At 37.8% G+C, this 17,281-nt stretch overlaps 1 protein-coding gene across 1 annotated transcript in view; it reads left to right on the top strand.

The window, feature by feature from the left end:
• The window catches only part of cbl (Cbl proto-oncogene, E3 ubiquitin protein ligase), a 48,734-nt gene that overhangs the window by 10,742 nt on the left and 20,711 nt on the right, over positions 1 to 17,281 (top strand). Inside the window, exons 3-4 of the mRNA XM_015380427.1 lie at positions 15,901 to 16,047; positions 16,831 to 16,987. Coding sequence (XP_015235913.1) covers positions 15,901 to 16,047; positions 16,831 to 16,987 — 304 coding nt within the window. The remainder of the gene's footprint in view (positions 1 to 15,900; positions 16,048 to 16,830; positions 16,988 to 17,281) is intronic.

Raw genomic sequence — 17,281 nt, 5'->3', positions numbered from 1 at the left:
CTTCCATTGTCTGGTGGGAAACCTTATTGAACGTTAAATGTAATGCGACAAAAACTGAAGTCCTCTGCTCTTTGACTCGTTGAGTTAAATTAAGATTGTATTGCAAATACAGATTCTGCCCAGACCTAGTATGAAGTATTACAATAGAGTTGGCACACTGACCTAAAAAGTAGAGAGAGAAATCCTGTAGCAAAAACTATCTACAGGTTAAAAAAAACAACTAATGAAATAAAAAAATATGTTTGCTTTTGTGTGTTTCACATGGCTAAATACTCTTTTAAAAAAACAAAACAAAAAAAACTGTCCCTAACTCCATTAGTGTGAGACCTCAGCTTAAACACCTGGTGTCCTGAGTGTGTACGATGCCTCATAATGCTGCGTTCCCTCTGCATTATAAAGAAATAATCAGGTGTTAATTCTATTGCCAGTTTGGGGAAAAACCTCTGAAATTACCTTAGTTCTCAGTTTTACTAACTGCAGGTGCTAGTTACTTGGGAGGGGTTATAAAGCCATTAAACAAACTTAAGTAACCTCTTTCTACTAAGATGTTATGCATGGATAGCCAGTTAGCTACAGTCATCAGTTCTCATTTGATGTCTCTGAAATCCACTTTGAGGTCAGAACATAGAATAACTAACTGGAAAAAAATCTGTGTTTACTAAATATTATAGTAAATGAAGTGATTTTGAAGAAGGGATGTCCCGATCCAATATTAATATTGGATTACAAGCATGGTATTAGCCAAAATACTGATATTGGATTTTATCTGCAGCTTCTAAAATCTCTGATATTTTCATGTTAATGGAAATGCTAAAGGCTTCTGTAACTCATTGGTTAATTTTACATGACTCAGTTGTTTTCTTACTTTTTTGTTGTTGACTCGTGTTCCCCGTTTTTGTAATATTACTCAATCAATTCTTTTCTAGTGTTCTACACTGTAAAATAACTAGCTGGTAGAATTGGTGCCAATATATCAGGTCAGTATCTGTATTAGCCAATTCTCAAAGCTGCAAGGTTGGTATTGCATTGGAAATTAAAAAGTTGCATCGGGACTCGGCTATTTTGAAGTATTTTGATGGATTGCTCAGATAAAATAAGATACTGTCATCTGAATACTCTAAACAGATGTCAGCCTTCTGAAAAGTATGCCCATTCTATGTACTCAATACTTTTCCTGGACTTCCTGTCTTAATTAGTGTGACATTAACTTGATCAGCTTGTCCCTCTGGTGAGGCGTGATGGAAGTCCAGGTTGCTTTGATAGTGGTCTTCATGGCTCTAGGGTTTCTTTTGTTTTGTTTTTTGTCCTTAAGCCTCGTCACACCTTAACTATTTAGCCAAGGTGTATGCCCTATGTCCCATAATCTTCTAAAATGCTGGCATGCACTGAACTTTCTATGCATTTTTTCAATTTGGGGGGTATAAGTAGAGTATTCATAACAAGTCCAGAACTCCCAGCAACGCCTGGAGGCATCCGGCCTACATGAAAACATTTCTATAATCGCAGTATTAACCTAGCTGCTGTTTACCACCTGTTGAAAGGGAGGAAGGAAAGGAGGAAAGAAAGATTCAGGGTCATGTCTCCTAGGAAGTTTGTTTGCCGTGGGCGTGAACGCAGGGAGGATCCATCACACTCATATCTCATTCAACCTATGATGGGGGTCAAGTCTGGAGGGTACAGACAGTTACCCATAAGTTATGCACAAGTTACTCCTAGGTTTTGGATAAGCTAGAAACCATGACTTATGGGTAACTTACAATTAGCTATGACCCACGTATGAGCATACACTGGCATACGGCAAATACGTTGAGAAATTTTGAGCATGCTCAAAATTTTGAGCATGCTCAAAATTTCTCGTCGTACTTGCTGTATGTCGACGTGTGCCTGTGTGCTCATAACTTAAACAAAACTGACCCATAACTTATTCAACGTATGCCAGCGTTTTTGCCTGATTTTTCGTACATCAGGCATGCGCTGGCTAAATCGTCAAGGGGCTTGACAATATTGAAAGATCTGGAAGAGGTCGAGGTCAGGCTCGTTTACTCACTACACGAATGCTGTGGTCATTGAACCATCAGATGGCATGGCAGCCGGCATGTGGAAACATCATGGTTTCCAGCAGAATGGATTCTGACCTTCCATTCTTCCTCCAGACTCTAGAACCCAAAGTAAATATAACCATTACTTACATTTGAAAAGATGACTTGGGACTATTGGGCAGTTCAGCCTTGACCAGAATTTCTGGTGGATATGCCGGACTTCAGAACGGTAAAACACCAACTATAAGATTGACTTTTTCTGGCTTATCATCTTTCTGGTGGATGGTGGCAGTAACTTTCTTCTGGACATCTATCAATCCAGCAGTCTTTCCCATGATTTTGTAGCCTGCTGACCCAAAGAGACCATTTAGAGACAAGAAACCTCTGGAGGTTTTTTGACTACTTAGATTTTTTTTTTTTTTTTAGTATGCAATGTTCTAATTTTCTGAGAGACTACATATGGGATTTTAAGTATCTGTAATCATTGGAATTGATTTAAATGAAACAGGCTTTGAAATAATTCATTGTGTTAAGAATTTCATTCTCCAAAATTGGGGAAAAAACCATTTAGCACATTTGATATATTATATTTTCTGTAATGTTCATGTATTGATCTGTTCCTCTCATGAGTCACAAATATTGTCAATGTGTTAAAAGGAAATTGTAAAATGTTAGGATTCTAACATTGCTTTTAAACGGAGAGGTTGAAAATAAGGGTTCACTGTTCACAGCATGAAAAAGTGATTCTGCTGTGAGTAAGACTTTTAATTATTAACACTAACATACCATATTCAGAGGGAGTCCACACAACACAGTCAGCACTTCCTCCTTGTTCGCTTCACTTATTTCCTCTGCTAACCTTACGCAGCACAGACATCTCAGCCCTCTCTGTGAGAAAGAAATTTCACAAAGAGATCAGATGTGAATTTACGTCAAACCAAAGTTTCATCTTATCAAATATGGAAAACATAAAGGATGTTGTCTCAACCTGATCAGCTTGTACAATGTATCAAGTTTCGATGGTGAGGAAAACAATTGTTGGTTGAGATATTTTAGACATTTTTAGGAAGTTTGACCCCTCTGGTCTCTTTGCTGTGCCTCCATTGCATCCTGAGCAGCGCTGACATATCCAGCTGGTTCCAGGAAGTGGTGAGCTTAGACGCTGCAGGCTGATGCAGTTGTGCAGAGGGGTAGACTGTAGAAAGTGAGAGAGTAAAAAAGGAAATTATGCATTTTCTGACGGATTTTTTCACGCAAAAAAAAAATAATAATAATGAATCCTTAACAGCAGATCTAGTTAAGTGGGGTAAATTTGATCAAAGCCCAATGATCATTCTTATTTATAATTCCAAGTGCATCAAAGTAAATGTTAATTGTGAAATAAAGAGATGTGATACATTCGAGGAATAGTTAATTGTAGAATGTTTCAGGGTTTTTTTCCTCAGATAAAAAGTAAATTGGTAGATTCCCTGGCCTGTTGGGTGGTTCTGCATGTCTGCTGTTAAGCGTTATATATTTAGAAATGAAATACTCATGTCAGGGTTCTTACCAGGATTTTTATAACCAGGTTATAAAAATGACCAGATTTTAGAACTAGGGCACTGTAAGTAGGGACGGTCTATGGTCATAAATATGAGCATATCGGCCTAATTTTAGCATTAATTTTGAGTGCATCCCCCTTCTATGCTGAAATGCACTGTATGCGATTGATACTTGCTGCCTTTGCTCACCACCTGTGCATTTTACTTGGACTAAAATAATTAACCTAGTTAGTCTATATGCAGACAAATCAATTTGTTTTTCAACTTTATACGTGATATGATAATTAGTTTGAGGAATTGAGAAATGAAGAGGTTTAATTTAAAGCTTAGCTACAATGGAAACGATCTGTGGTTCCTGATGCACTGCCACACCAAGTCACTAAATTATTTTTATGCTGGGTTTCACACCTGAAAACCAGTAGGATATTCTAACAGTTGTTTTTAGTTGCTATTTGTAAAATATACAGCTCATGCTGTATATTGCAGTGCACTTTATAGGGCATGGCTTTAATGTTGTTCAAGCCTGATGTTCAAATTAACAGCTTGTTTTTGCTCCTGCTTCCCAGTGTTGAAGTCAGAAATTTGATGAAAGTTTATTTAACTTTATTTGTTACTTGAAACCTGTTGGAGTGGAAGTCAAAAGCACGGTTATACTATCTGAAACCCCGACCCATACCACCATGGCTTTTCTTCAGAATTTTCTTCCAACTCAGCTAGCTTCCTTTTCTGACACCATCTACCATTGGATGTTCACACAATAGGAAAGTGCATTCCACAAATACCTATGTGATATTATTACAATGTTCAGCAGGAACAACTTCCTCAAGTTTTTAGTCATCCAGCCTTCCCTGCAGCCGGACCATTGTCAAGCTTTTCGTTCAGTGATAATTTGGACCCAATTCTTCATTCTTATCTGAACTGTAGTCTGTTGTTCTGTGGTGTTAAGTAGCAGCTTCAGAGAGAGAAAATTTCCTGGGAAGTTTTTCCAACCACAACTAATGCTGTTTATTTTGTTTGTGTTTTTATGCACCTTTTTTCCCAAGTTTTGGAGTTTTTTTTCTTTCGATTCATTCATGTGATGCACATGGGTGTTTTGCATGGTTGGCATGAGACTTAGTGTTGTTGAATCTATTGAAAATACACACTTACCTGCTGCTCTTTTGGCTGTCTGTAATTTTATATCTTAGACCTTTTATTTTTAAAGTGAGCTTCAAAACTTGCTCTTGAAGTGATTTCCAGGCAAATGAAGACATTCAAAGATTGAACAAAGACCAAATCCTTGGGGTTTTGTTCTTACTTTCACATGTTATCATGTTATTTTTCTTGTATTGCCGTTTTCGTTTAGGCAAGGACCTTTGTTCTAAATTATGACTTCCTATTTTTTGCGTTGTTGACACCCATGTGGAACAAAGGTCTGAATGGACAGGCTGACACTTTGACTATCTGTGGAACCCATCTTATCATAAATGCACTTGCAATGTAGGCAATCTTTGCATTTGCAACATTGGCTGAAATCATTGAGAAATGTAACGGATTAAATTAATTTCAATGCAAATGTTTGCATAATTGTTATTCATCCATCCAGCTGTTGGCATACATTTAGCCTTTTTTACCCCCATATACACCTTTTTAATTATGAAGAAATTTAACAGGTCTTTTTTCAGCTGTTATAATTCATTGTATTATTCATTATTTAGCTAAAACAAATCTTTAGCTGAGTTTAGGGTTTTTATAAGTTGTAAATCTTCAGCGGTTTTTATTTATTTATTCAGCTATCTTTTATTACACTGCTAACAGCTACTAAATAGCTAGTTTAGCTATTTATTCTAATCAGGTGTGAGCATGTACATCTGTATATGTTTGTATGTAATCTTTTAGTGGTTGGTCTAATAGGTAAAATGCTGCTTTACCTGGAACAGAAGAAGCGGTTCACATTTAAGTAACAGAATATTTCAGCTTCTTTTTAAACTTGCCTCCTCACGGCTTTATGCGCAGGTATGTTTTTTAGACCTGCACAAACATAGACACGCACCCAGGCAAACCTCTTGGTTATTTATGTCACAGTAGAATCTTAAGTAGCCAACTCGTTTCATCCTCGCACTATTAGATTATGGTGATTAGGATGACACAACTGACTATCAGCTCTGCTTTGAACAAGCAGTGTGTGGTGTTTAGAGATAAGTGAGTTCAGATATAGTGTTCGATAAGCCAAGATGGAGGATCAAGGTAAAATCTAGCTGTCATGTTTTGAATTAAAATCTCTTAGGATGATTTTCTCACATTAGTCCTGTAATTTGTGGTTCTGAGGATGGGAAAGAATGAAGATTTAAAACACATTAAGATTGTTGCGCTACACAGTGTCTTATGAGTATTACTACCCTTTGAGCCTTTTCTGCATTTCTCTTCACATTGCAATTAGATCCATACGTTGGTTGGCTGATATCTGCTTCAAGAATTGGCTCAGAAATATCTGCAGCCTATATCGAGGATCAGTATTGTATCGTCATCAGCCCTAAAACTCCTTACTTGGTCTCTAATCGCATCCGTAAACTTTGATGTACTTTTTTTTAGAAATGTATGTGATGGACAAAGAAAAAGCAGCATTCAAGTCTGTTTTTAAATAGTTAAGTCCTAACAGTGGACATTACCCAGAATTCCATCAGCATACCGGAATATTTTTATTTTTTTTTCATCGAAAAAGAAAGTAGAAACAGCAATCACCTGTTTTTAGATGTCAAGGCAATGTTTAGAACAAATAATTGAAGGTCATCCTTTTGTCTGCAGCCGTTTGAGTGAGATCATTATGTTTTGCTTGAGATTACCCTCTTTGCAGTACAACAACCTGGAGAATTGGTTGTTTGTGTTCATATAAATTATTTTTCCTTTAAAGCAACTCTTTAATAAAGTATTTAATAACAGCGCTCACAGCATTTTAAAGCTCTGTCAGAGACTTATTGGGCTTTGGCTTTTTTTGGTTAAGTTGTGATTAATAATATGGTAGGTGAGCAAGTAGAGAGAAAAGAAGAGCTAGGTTAAAAAAACAAAAAGTAAATCAACATTTAAATGCATTTGGCTCCATGGATGTACAAATATTCAAAGCTGGTCAAAATCCTTAAGTGAATTGCTGCAGGCCTGGTATTGGCTTGTTTCCAAATGGTAAGCTAAAGAAATTTGATATTTTTAGTTTTGGAGTACTTAAAATTGTTTTTAATTTTTCAATTCTTACATCAAGATGCATACATAAACTACCATCTCATAAATTATTATTCCCTTAATTCCGTATATGGGCACAAAAGTAGCATTAGATATAACGGTTAACCAATTCTTCCATGAAATTGTAATTGCAATATGCAATATTAACATTGCATTAATAAATGCAGCTCCAGTTTATTTTTTTTGGGATGGTGTTTTACCTCTGACAGTGCTTTCACGCATAACCTAAACTATATCCTGCTGTCTGTCCTGTCATGGTTCATCCAAAAACAGGAAGAGAGGGTGTGATCTAAGAACGGTTCCATTTAAGTAGAACGGGAAGAAGATGAGAGGGAAAATAAAGAATAAAACGACATAATCTCTGAGTATACCCACAAACCCAATGAGGTGTTTAAAATGTTTAGAGAACCATTGCATGAGGATTTAGAGGGCTGATGCAACAATGTTGTACAAACTGTTTGTTGTTAAAAGGAAGGTGAAGAAGTGAATGTTTTAACCAAATGCTAAGACAGACTTTCTTCTTCTGGCTTTCGCTTTTCACTCTCAATCAGGACAATCCCGCCCCTAAAGCAGCCCATTACAATTGCATGGCATTGTTTGGCCTCGTCTAAAAATTTGTGAAAGCAAATGGAGCAAACTAAGGTGTTTTTCTTTCTTACAGACCCCCACCAACAGTATTTTAAAATTCCTCTTCAGAAGGTGATTGACTGCTATTCTATTTCATCAGTTAGTCGCCCTGTTGATCAAACGCTGATGATCTGTAAAGCTGGTGATTCCTGATGGTTTGACTCACCAGAGCGAATGTGGAAATGTGTACTGTTTTGAGTCTTGTAAAATCCCTCACAGCTGCTTGCCAGTGTTTTCTTTTGCTCTATTAACTCAAAACATAAAACATCTTTTTAAAAGCCTCCAGACTTGGTTTGTGTTTGCTCTGACAAACACATGACACATGCTCGACTTCATATTTCTGCTCTTGAGAGGAGCTGTATTGCTGTCACTTTACTGATATCTTTGAAGTTAATTTATTACAATACATTTCTTTGTATCTCAGATTTGTATAATTTTTTTAATGTAAAATTTTACATAAAAAGCTCCTCCTCCCTTCTTGTTGGATCTGGATTTGTGCTTTATTATTGAGCAGATACAGCGACTCTAGCTGCATGATGATATTGCAGCTACCAGTCCAGACAGGCTCTGTTCCTCTAAGCCTGACCTGCACTGGCTGTGTTGTGTTAGCGCACTGCAGTGCTGGCTGGCTAGCTGCACTTCTTTATCACAGCTAGCAGGAAACAGGAAGGGAGAAGCCAGCTGCAAGGTCAGAGGTCGCTATATAGTATGGGAGGGCAAAACGTAGTGTTCTAAAAAGGTTGTGCTTTTTTTGCTGTGGTTGTGGCAAAGAGTTACACTGAAAAAGAAAGGTAGTCCAAACGTGTTGGATGAGGGTAGGTCGCCGTTCGTGGTAGCCCACTCGGTTTGCATGGTCACTGCTGGCACAGCAGTCTAAATAGCAGTGACCGTTGTAGTGGTTGGCTATGGAAGTGCTGGCCATTGCCCAGTATACACACAGCACAAAACTGCTATTGTAGGATGGAGAAATGCAACGACAGAGAGGACAGAGGCAGACTTTACCAGTTGTAGGCTTGCCCTCTCAAAGTTAGTACTTTGATTAGCACTAGATGTCATCATAGTAGTCATTCAGTCGGGTCTAATTAATAATTTCTTGTATAGATATTGTCTTTTTCCCGTTGGATGTTTATTTCCTGCGTGTTCACTGAAAAATAATTGGCAGGTGTAAATAAAAACCTCTCACTCATTGTATTGTTTTGTGTTGTTGTTTTTTTGGCAAATACCCTTCTTTTTGTTAATGATCTGCCATAAAACAAGATTCAAAACAGAGACTCATTGACTACAGCTCTGGTGCAACAGACAGCTGCAACAGTCTGTGCTTCATACTAGGCTGTTGTTTGCTTTCACATGCCCCATTTCTAAGTCTATCTGAATGTTGATATATAAGCTGTTCCACAGATGTAATGTAAATGTATACCTGTTAAATTATATGGCATCTTTGGCTTTGTCATCTAGATGTTGATCCACCTCCTGATCCAATTGTAGCCACAAACCGAACCAGTAAATGAACGGGAAGACCTGTTTTTCTTTTTTTTTTTGTTTGACTGAGCAGTTCTATGAGCCTACTTCCTTATGAAGCTTCCTGTATTGCTGTATTGTAACTTGACTGAATTTTTTAATAAGTGCTCTATCATGCAGGGAACATATTGCTTGCAATGTTAGTGTTTTGGCTAAAAGCTGTAGCACACTAAGATTTGAGACTCAAAACTGAACCTAATTAAAGTAAAATGTAGGGTGTGCATCGTGGGATAGTTTGAGCTGGACTTAATATGACGTGACAGTTCAAAAAGTTTGTTTTTCGTGGGTCTTTCATAATATCACATTTTAGATACTTATTCAAGTCATGGAGCTACTTTGGTTCGAAAAAGTAGTCCTACACCTTAAACTGCTTTTTAATTTATTTTGCTTTATAACCAAAAAAAAAAGTATTTTTTTCGTAGTTCTTTAATAAATAAGAAAGAAAACGATATATGCTGTTCAGACCAACTGTTCTGTGAAGGCCTTCAAGGTTGGATAACATTAGTGAGCTAATGGCTGACAGGTCACAGAGGAACTTAGGGTGCGTTAACACCAAACGTGTTAAAAAGGGCATCTGGTTTACATGGAAAGTCTATGGTATATGCCTTCCAGAGGTTCAGCAGTAGTATTTTAGCACTAGCAGCAGTGCGTCCTGCAGCACATTCAGTTGGTGGAGCAGCATCCAGAGCGGCAGATGTTGGAGTTTGGAAAACTGAGCTTTTTGCCGGCTGGACAATCGCCGTAAAGCAGTCAGAGAAGCTGATAGAGGAGCCGTCTGGGAGACAGACACTACATGTTAGCAGTCATTTGTTCTGCAAAGCTATCAGCATAAAAGTATGGATAATAAATTAATATAGTGTTAAACTCCAGTAGTTTTAAAAACGTAGGAGAATGGAGATTTATTTACAAAGAAAATAGGGTGCTCTGATTATCGGTCTGCTACATTTTTTCTTTCTGGCAAAATAGTTTATAAGATGCCTACATTAACTGAAATTGGCATAACAGGTGAAAAATATTCCATTTTAGTTTCTGGTACTTGCACCTTTTACCACAAACCCTAAAATGTGCTTTATATTCTCTTTTAACTGTTAAAAATGGCAGCAGGAAATTCCTGACAGCCTGGCCAGCTTCAGAGAGCTTCAGTCGCCTATGCAGGGGGTCTGCCACTTCAAACAGAATATTAAGTAGGATCATAATCCTGATGAACTGACTGCACACAAAGCAAATAAAGCGAGCCACTTTCTTTAGAAAGATAAAAAGCAGCTGGAGGGGGGGGGGGCACTGACTGATTAGAAGCCTGTAATTGGGCTGTTTGTGTCCATAAAGGTACTAGCAGCTGGTATTAGCTTATGCTGTCTGGTTGGTTTACTACAACTTCACTTTTGAAATTAAATGGATGGAATTGGAATCAAGTTTTTGTTGAAAAAAGGATATTTACTCATGTTTTTAGGTTCCTCTGAAGGAATAATATCAAGCATTTGTTAAGCATGTTAGCATTGCTCAGAATTTTATTTTATTCTTGTCATCTGTCTGGAGGAAAGATCTCCCGAGCAACACTTAATCTGTAGATGATCTCAAGAATTTGTAACCCTCAGATTACTCTGCATCAGACTCCCTCAGCTACGAGCTTCACAGCAAATACTCAGCCGTCATAATCAATGAGAGTTCTTGCACGGTCTCAGCATGCCAGCAGTTTTCACAGTTGTTGATTTGGTCTGGGTTCTGCATTGCTCTCTGGCTTTTAATGCAGATATGCTAAAGCAGATAAATCATTCACCTCTACTTTAGACTGAAAAGGTTTAGCATCCAAAAGAAATTACCAACACCTGTTAAAGCTACTACAGAGTAGTATGGATGAAATCACATCGATACCAGTCTGTGACTGCTGCATGATTTCAAAGTTAGAGAAATTGTAATCCTGATTTGATCTGAGTATGTGGTGTTTTAAAGGAAGGATGGGCCTGACAAATTCTGTCTATAGATGTGCAAACCTTGTGATGACACCTGAAAAGACTAGATGTGTAATTGCAATGACCAGTGGTTCTACAAAGTCTTTGCCCAGTGACCTAAGGGTTAACATATGATGCAGATTTTGATTGTAAGTTTGAAAATCCTCACTATTAAGCAACACTTTGCATTTTTCTGTTAAAGAAATGCAATAGATTGTGCACAGCGGTAGAAAACTCTATTCAGCTTTCTTAGATTCCTATACCTCAATCCAGACTGTGTGTATCAACCTTCTGAGAATCTGATGAATAAGAAATGAAATCACATGGGGGGGATGGTAATAATCTGTAGCCTCCATGGATCTTTTGAAGAAAAAGTCCGGTTAGCAAGGAATGATCAATGGATCATTATCTATACCTAAAATTTATATCTTTGCAGTGATTTTATAAATTTAGTGTTAATCAGAAAAAAAAAACAATAATTTTCGTCGCAATCACTGAGTCCGGGAGCGGCCATTTTTGCCCAAATATAGTAACTCCTGACATCTTCTGGCAGTGTCGTAATGGTGCGGTTAGCCTAGCGCCATTCTCCCTGCTTTACAAGCAAAATCAATAGGAACTACTGGACACATCTGCAATCACAAATTTTTTTAGATATCGAGAGGATTTCACCGTTGAAATTCGCGAGAGCTATAGTTAAACTGACAATGCCCATGTGTATGGCAGTTGGATGTTGTAATACATCGGGTAAAAGTGAAAAAACCATTAGCTATTTCACCTTCCCGATTCATGATCCACCACGTGTTTGTCGTTGGATTGCCAACTTGAAGAGGGAGGATTTGCCATCGGACTTCAGGCCAGAGAAAAAACACCCAATATGTAGCCACCATTTCGAAGAAGAATGTTTGCAAGATGACTTGAATAATAGTGCATTGTGACAAACACCAGATACATAATTGGGACTTGATCAACAGTCCATACCGCACCGTGACGTCACAAACCTGTAGGTGGCAGTAGTGTTCTTTGACAGACATGAATCTCTCCAGTAAAGCACTTTCAAATGAAATTACTCTTAATTTTAAAACTCTTATCATTTATTGAACTGTATGTATTAATTTCATATTTAAAGTTCTTTCAGAAGTTTCAATTCTGAATATGAGGCGTTTCTTTTAAATTCAGAGAAGGCAGAGAGTGGGTAAATATACTTAATCGAAATGAATATCACATCAGTAACAGAGGTGGGATGAATTCCTTACAAACCTAAAGGAGATTTTTGTGTTATGTTTCAGAAGAAAGCAGATTATAGTGGGAGATTATTATAACAGAGATAAAAGCACACAGAAGCTGAATGGCTGAGGCGACACCTTCAAGGCTCAAACGGGCTGGTGCAGCCAGGGAGCTGAAGAAATGGCGGGTGACCTACTGTTGAGGTTATACTGCTGAAGAAACACTCTCCTTTTATGATCAAACTGCAAGGTAAAGAAGCTCTTTCCGGAAGCATTGCAAGTTCTTCAAAGAATTGCTGAGTAGCTTATTGTTTAATTTGTCTCTGAGCATTACGGTTGAGTGTATTGCTCACTTCAAAAGCAGCCGCTGCTGCTGCATTCATCTTAAGGTCTGTTCTGTAGATTTGAGTGGAAAAAGAACCTCATAGTGTTAGACGGTTAACACAACAAGTGTTCACTGTTTTGAAAATCATTTACTACTGAGAGGGTGCAAGTGTCAAAGATTTTTTAAGTAAACTTCTGGTGAGAACAGTACTTTTTTTGGCTGGGTTTCAACATATGCCAATCTTAGTAATCCATTTTCATTTACTGTCCTTCCTCATTCAGTTTCCACCCCCTCCCCTTACTCGCTGGGTGTGTGCTGTGGCGTGGGGCAGCTGCAGCATAGCAGTGCTTTTAGCGAATGTCTTGTGCATGTCAATGCAGCCTTACCGGCTCAGTCTGGGTCCATGCTGCCCTTTTAGTTATGCCGTCTTCAGCACAGAGAACTGAACGGTGGGGTTTCATTTCACAGGATAGGCTCTCATTTCCTATTTTTTCTCTCTCTATACTGTCCCTTTTTACTTTTCTTCTTGTTTGCGCTCTTCTCAGCTTCCTTGTCGGGTTCTTTTTCCGCTCCAACTAATAAGTCATTTCTTCCTCTCTGCGCCTTTTGACCAGCCTTACAGCCTTGATTTCTAACTCATCCAGTTTGTCTACAGGAGAGCTGCAAAAGTTTGTCTTTGAACATTTGATTATTAGGGAAGCTATACCAATTCTTAGAGGAAGTTTCTTTATTTTGATGTCTCAATTTCCTGCTTGAATATTTCAGGCAATAATCTCTCTGCAGTTCCTGTCATCTCTTCACTTGTATCAGTATTTGTAATATCGGTAAATACCTCATGCTGTAGATTTATATACCCTATAATAAATGCTTACTGTAGATCTGTGAAGGTTGCTGTGTAAACAGTATAGTTTAATAAAAAAAAAGAGACTCATCTAAATAATTTACAAACTTTTTTCCAACTTTAATTTGAGGTGACACCCGTAGATCTCATCTGAGCAAGAGCAACTTGGGTTATATGGTTGCATCTCAGTTTTGAGTAAACAGCCCTTTTTTTTAACTCCTATTAAGTAGCAGTAAACGCACACCTGCCTATACAGACATTTTCCCAGTCACTAACTTTTAAGAAAAGCTGTGTATGCAAATGTGTCGTTCAGGGGAGGGATGCATCATAACCTTATGGTACAGCATAAACCATAGAACACAGTGTTAAGTCTAGAATCATGTGTAGATATTAAGGACACTAACAAGAACCAGATGTAGGTAGAAACTGATGAGAGAAAAAAAAAAACTGGCTTCTCAGAAGTTAAATAAACTACAGCAGTTTCTGCCAAGTACTGTCTGTGTGGTGCAGGTGATACCAGTTCCTGATATTCATTATAAGTCGAGACTATAGGATAGGGTGAAAAGAGTTCCCTGTTTTTATGAAGAAAACCGCTAAAAGTCTGTTGGAAATAATTTTCAGGTCTGAATCAAATGTTTGTTCAGAAACATCACTGCATAACACCATATCCACAGACAGGTTCGTAGTGGTAGGTTTTATGCTTTTAGAGTCCTACCGCCAAATACACGGTTCTGGTTGAATTGGGACCCTATTGGTACTTATCCTCCTGGGAAGTCAGAAAGTCCCTTTTTTGATCACTAGAGGTGTGGGATTTGGCTGGTCTTCAGATGCCCTATATAATATCGATCTTTCAGTTCCTAATATCGATTTAAAAAAAAAAAAAAAACATCTTTACCTAAAATGATAAGGGAAAATGGGCTACCTCTGTCCCCCCACTCTAGCAGATAGTTTTGTGGAACCCTTTGGCTGTGCGGCGCAGCATCATATCTGTAGTTGAGGCCGTCACAGTGGAAGACGTGGACTGACTTAAACCCAAAACAACATGGATACAAAAATATCTAAATGATCAATATCTTCTGCTGATCTTCACAGCGCTTGCTTTTTTATCTATAAATCAAATTTTAATAGCTGGGAAAAATATCGCAGTATATAGTGATATTGCAATATTGCGGTAATATCTTATTGTGACCCAAGAATCGTGACACCTATCGCAACACCCAAGCCAATACCCAGCCTTACTGATCACAAAGACAGCCCACCATCAATGTCGTTGAAGATGCTCACTTTAACTCACTTAAAGGACAACATGACCTGCTTCTCAGGAAGGCCCAGATATTCCCCCCCATCTCTTTTATGCATGTTATATCCTAATATATATGATGACAACTCAATGTGCAAACATCTTTTTATGTGGTCTATTTATGGTCTGTCACAGCCAAAAGTTCAGCTTTGCTCTAAAACCACATGTACAGAAATAATCTGGTGTGGTTGCCGCAGGACAAACAGTACTTGCAATACATAGAACTCTACCAGTGGAACCTATAGGAGCTGATATTTTCACTACTTTTATTTCTACCAGCAGCCAGATAAACGCCATCAGAGGACATTTTCTTTTTTCAGTCAACAAAAGATAAATAAATAATTTTTATTAGAAATAAATTATATTGCAATTTGTTTTATATCTGTTTAGCTGTTAATTTTGGATTTTTAAAAATCCATAGATTGTTGTATTTTTTTGTATCTGAACTCAGTTTCTAGTAAAATTATCAGTTGAGTCGATGCGTGAGCAGAAAAAATATTTTACATTTACTTTTAACTTTGTTGTCATTATTGTGGGTTTTGTTGCTTATGGGCCCATGTAGCTTTCAGAATTGTTGTCTTGGTGTCAAGGAGAAGCTCAGCAGATTTACCTTAAGAAGTGGAGTATTACAGCTTTTACTCTCATCCTTTTGCTCTGATACTATGATTTCCTTTGTGATTGATTCAGATGCAATAGACACAAAGATTGAGACGAAAGGGACAAGGAAGAAAGTGATAGTGGGAAAAAATAAGAGCAGAGAGAAGAAATAAAGAGAGTACAGTACAGGAAAACATCTTTAAAGGTTGATTTTACATCTAAAGAGAGAGTTGTTAAAGTCAACATGTCAGCCTAGTGGTTACGGCATAGGGGTTGGAATCCTGAGGTTGTCAGTTCAAAACCCACTCCCCCAGAATGCCACTCTAAGTCCCTGAGCAAAAGACCCTTAACTCCACACTACTCCTTGGGTGGCTGCAAATGGCAACCCAATGCTCCCCAAGGGGATAGGTTAAATGCAGAGAGAGAATTTGCTTTCGCTGTACTTGTGACAGTATCATGACAATAAAACGCTGGAAAAAAAGAAAGATTTCACTGACTCCCATTTATTCAGATTTTTTAATTTATGACATAATTCGTTGCTCTGTAGATAATTTAGCCTCCAGTTACATTAGTCTGTTTATCATGCCTCGGCGGGGCTGGTTTACCGAAACAATATTTATTTGGATTTAACTGACATGCTGTGTGGATGCTTTTTTACAGTAAGATAACGCTACAGTACTAATGAGTTTTTTAAATGATAAAAGGGTAAATTTCTTAACTTTTGCAGGCGGAACCTGACGAAGCTGTCATTGATCTTCAGTCACATGCTGGCGGAGCTGAAAGCCATCTTCCCTAATGGACTGTTTCAGGGTGACAACTTCCGCATAACCAAAGCTGATGCTGCAGAGTTTTGGAGACGCGCCTTTGGGGACAAGTAAGCATGACCTGTTTATCTGTCTGTAGAGAACTATATTGCAGGGAATTTGTCACTACTTTTACTTGTATATATTGCACTAATAAGGATGGCATAAAAATGTGATGCCGCCATGTTTACTCAGCTTGACCAAACAAAAGTATAGTTTTAAAAATGAAGTATTCCCATTATTGGAGAGGTTGGATAACCATATGCATTAATGAAGAAGTGAAAAATGATGAGAACAGCATAAAAAAGGTGTTCACAGAAAAAAAACACCTTCTTAACCAAAAGGAGGAGGAGGGCCAGCAAGAAAAGCCTGGGACTAATGCTTTTGATTTCTAAATATGCAGTGCGTGTGTTAAAAGCTCACGCACCTCTCTCATAGGGTACATTTCAAAAGCTTTGTTATGTTTCCTCTATTTCAATATACCTTGGGCTTCCCTTTTTTCTGTTGAGAATTAACTAGATCCTTTGTTGTTTGTTAATCCGCTGGTTCTGGTCAGCAGAGTTATTTCTGTAAATTTATATAGCACTAGTTCCCTACAGACATTATCTCAAGCACATTTCAAAACAAACTGATCTCAATCATATTCAGTTATTTAGAAGCCAGTTAAGTCCAAACTCAACACAGATTAGTCCAGTTTCTCTTATTCTGCCATAATACAGGTTATAGCAGTATAACTTCATATTTTCACCTACCCTGTGCTAGGGATTTAATATAATGACTTATTAAATAAATGTAAGCTTTAATCATAAGGTTTTGACTGACTGTGAATATCTGGTTGTTGCCCTCTTTTCCAGAACCATTGTGCCTTGGAAGGTGTTCCGGCAGTCTCTCCATGAGTTTCATAACATCAGCTCCGGCTTGGAGGCCATGGCCCTCAAATCCACCATAGATCTTACCTGCAACGACTATATCTCAGTGTTTGAGTTTGACATCTTCACCAGGTTATTCCAGGTAGAAACACAGACACACTATACACATCTCAATTTGTCTTCCTACTGTGTATCATTTGTTAAAGAGAACAGACAGATGCAGAAATCTCAGGGGAGGCAATACAATTTAAACAAGCTGCCTTCGGGCCACACAATTTAAACCTAATCCATGTGGAATAATCTGTTATTATTTCTTGTCAGTTCTCTCAACAAAACAAAAGTGGCGCAAAATTAGGAGAAGGCTAAAATTTGGTTTCAGTTTGTTATTCTGATCAAATTTATCTAAAAAAAAAAAAAAATAAAAAAAATAAATAAA

Source organism: Cyprinodon variegatus, unplaced genomic scaffold, assembly GCF_000732505.1.
Source record: "Cyprinodon variegatus isolate N-32 unplaced genomic scaffold, C_variegatus-1.0 Scaffold213, whole genome shotgun sequence".
Classification (NCBI taxonomy): Eukaryota; Metazoa; Chordata; class Actinopteri; order Cyprinodontiformes; family Cyprinodontidae; genus Cyprinodon; species Cyprinodon variegatus.
This window is presented reverse-complemented; position numbering and strand designations above follow the sequence as displayed.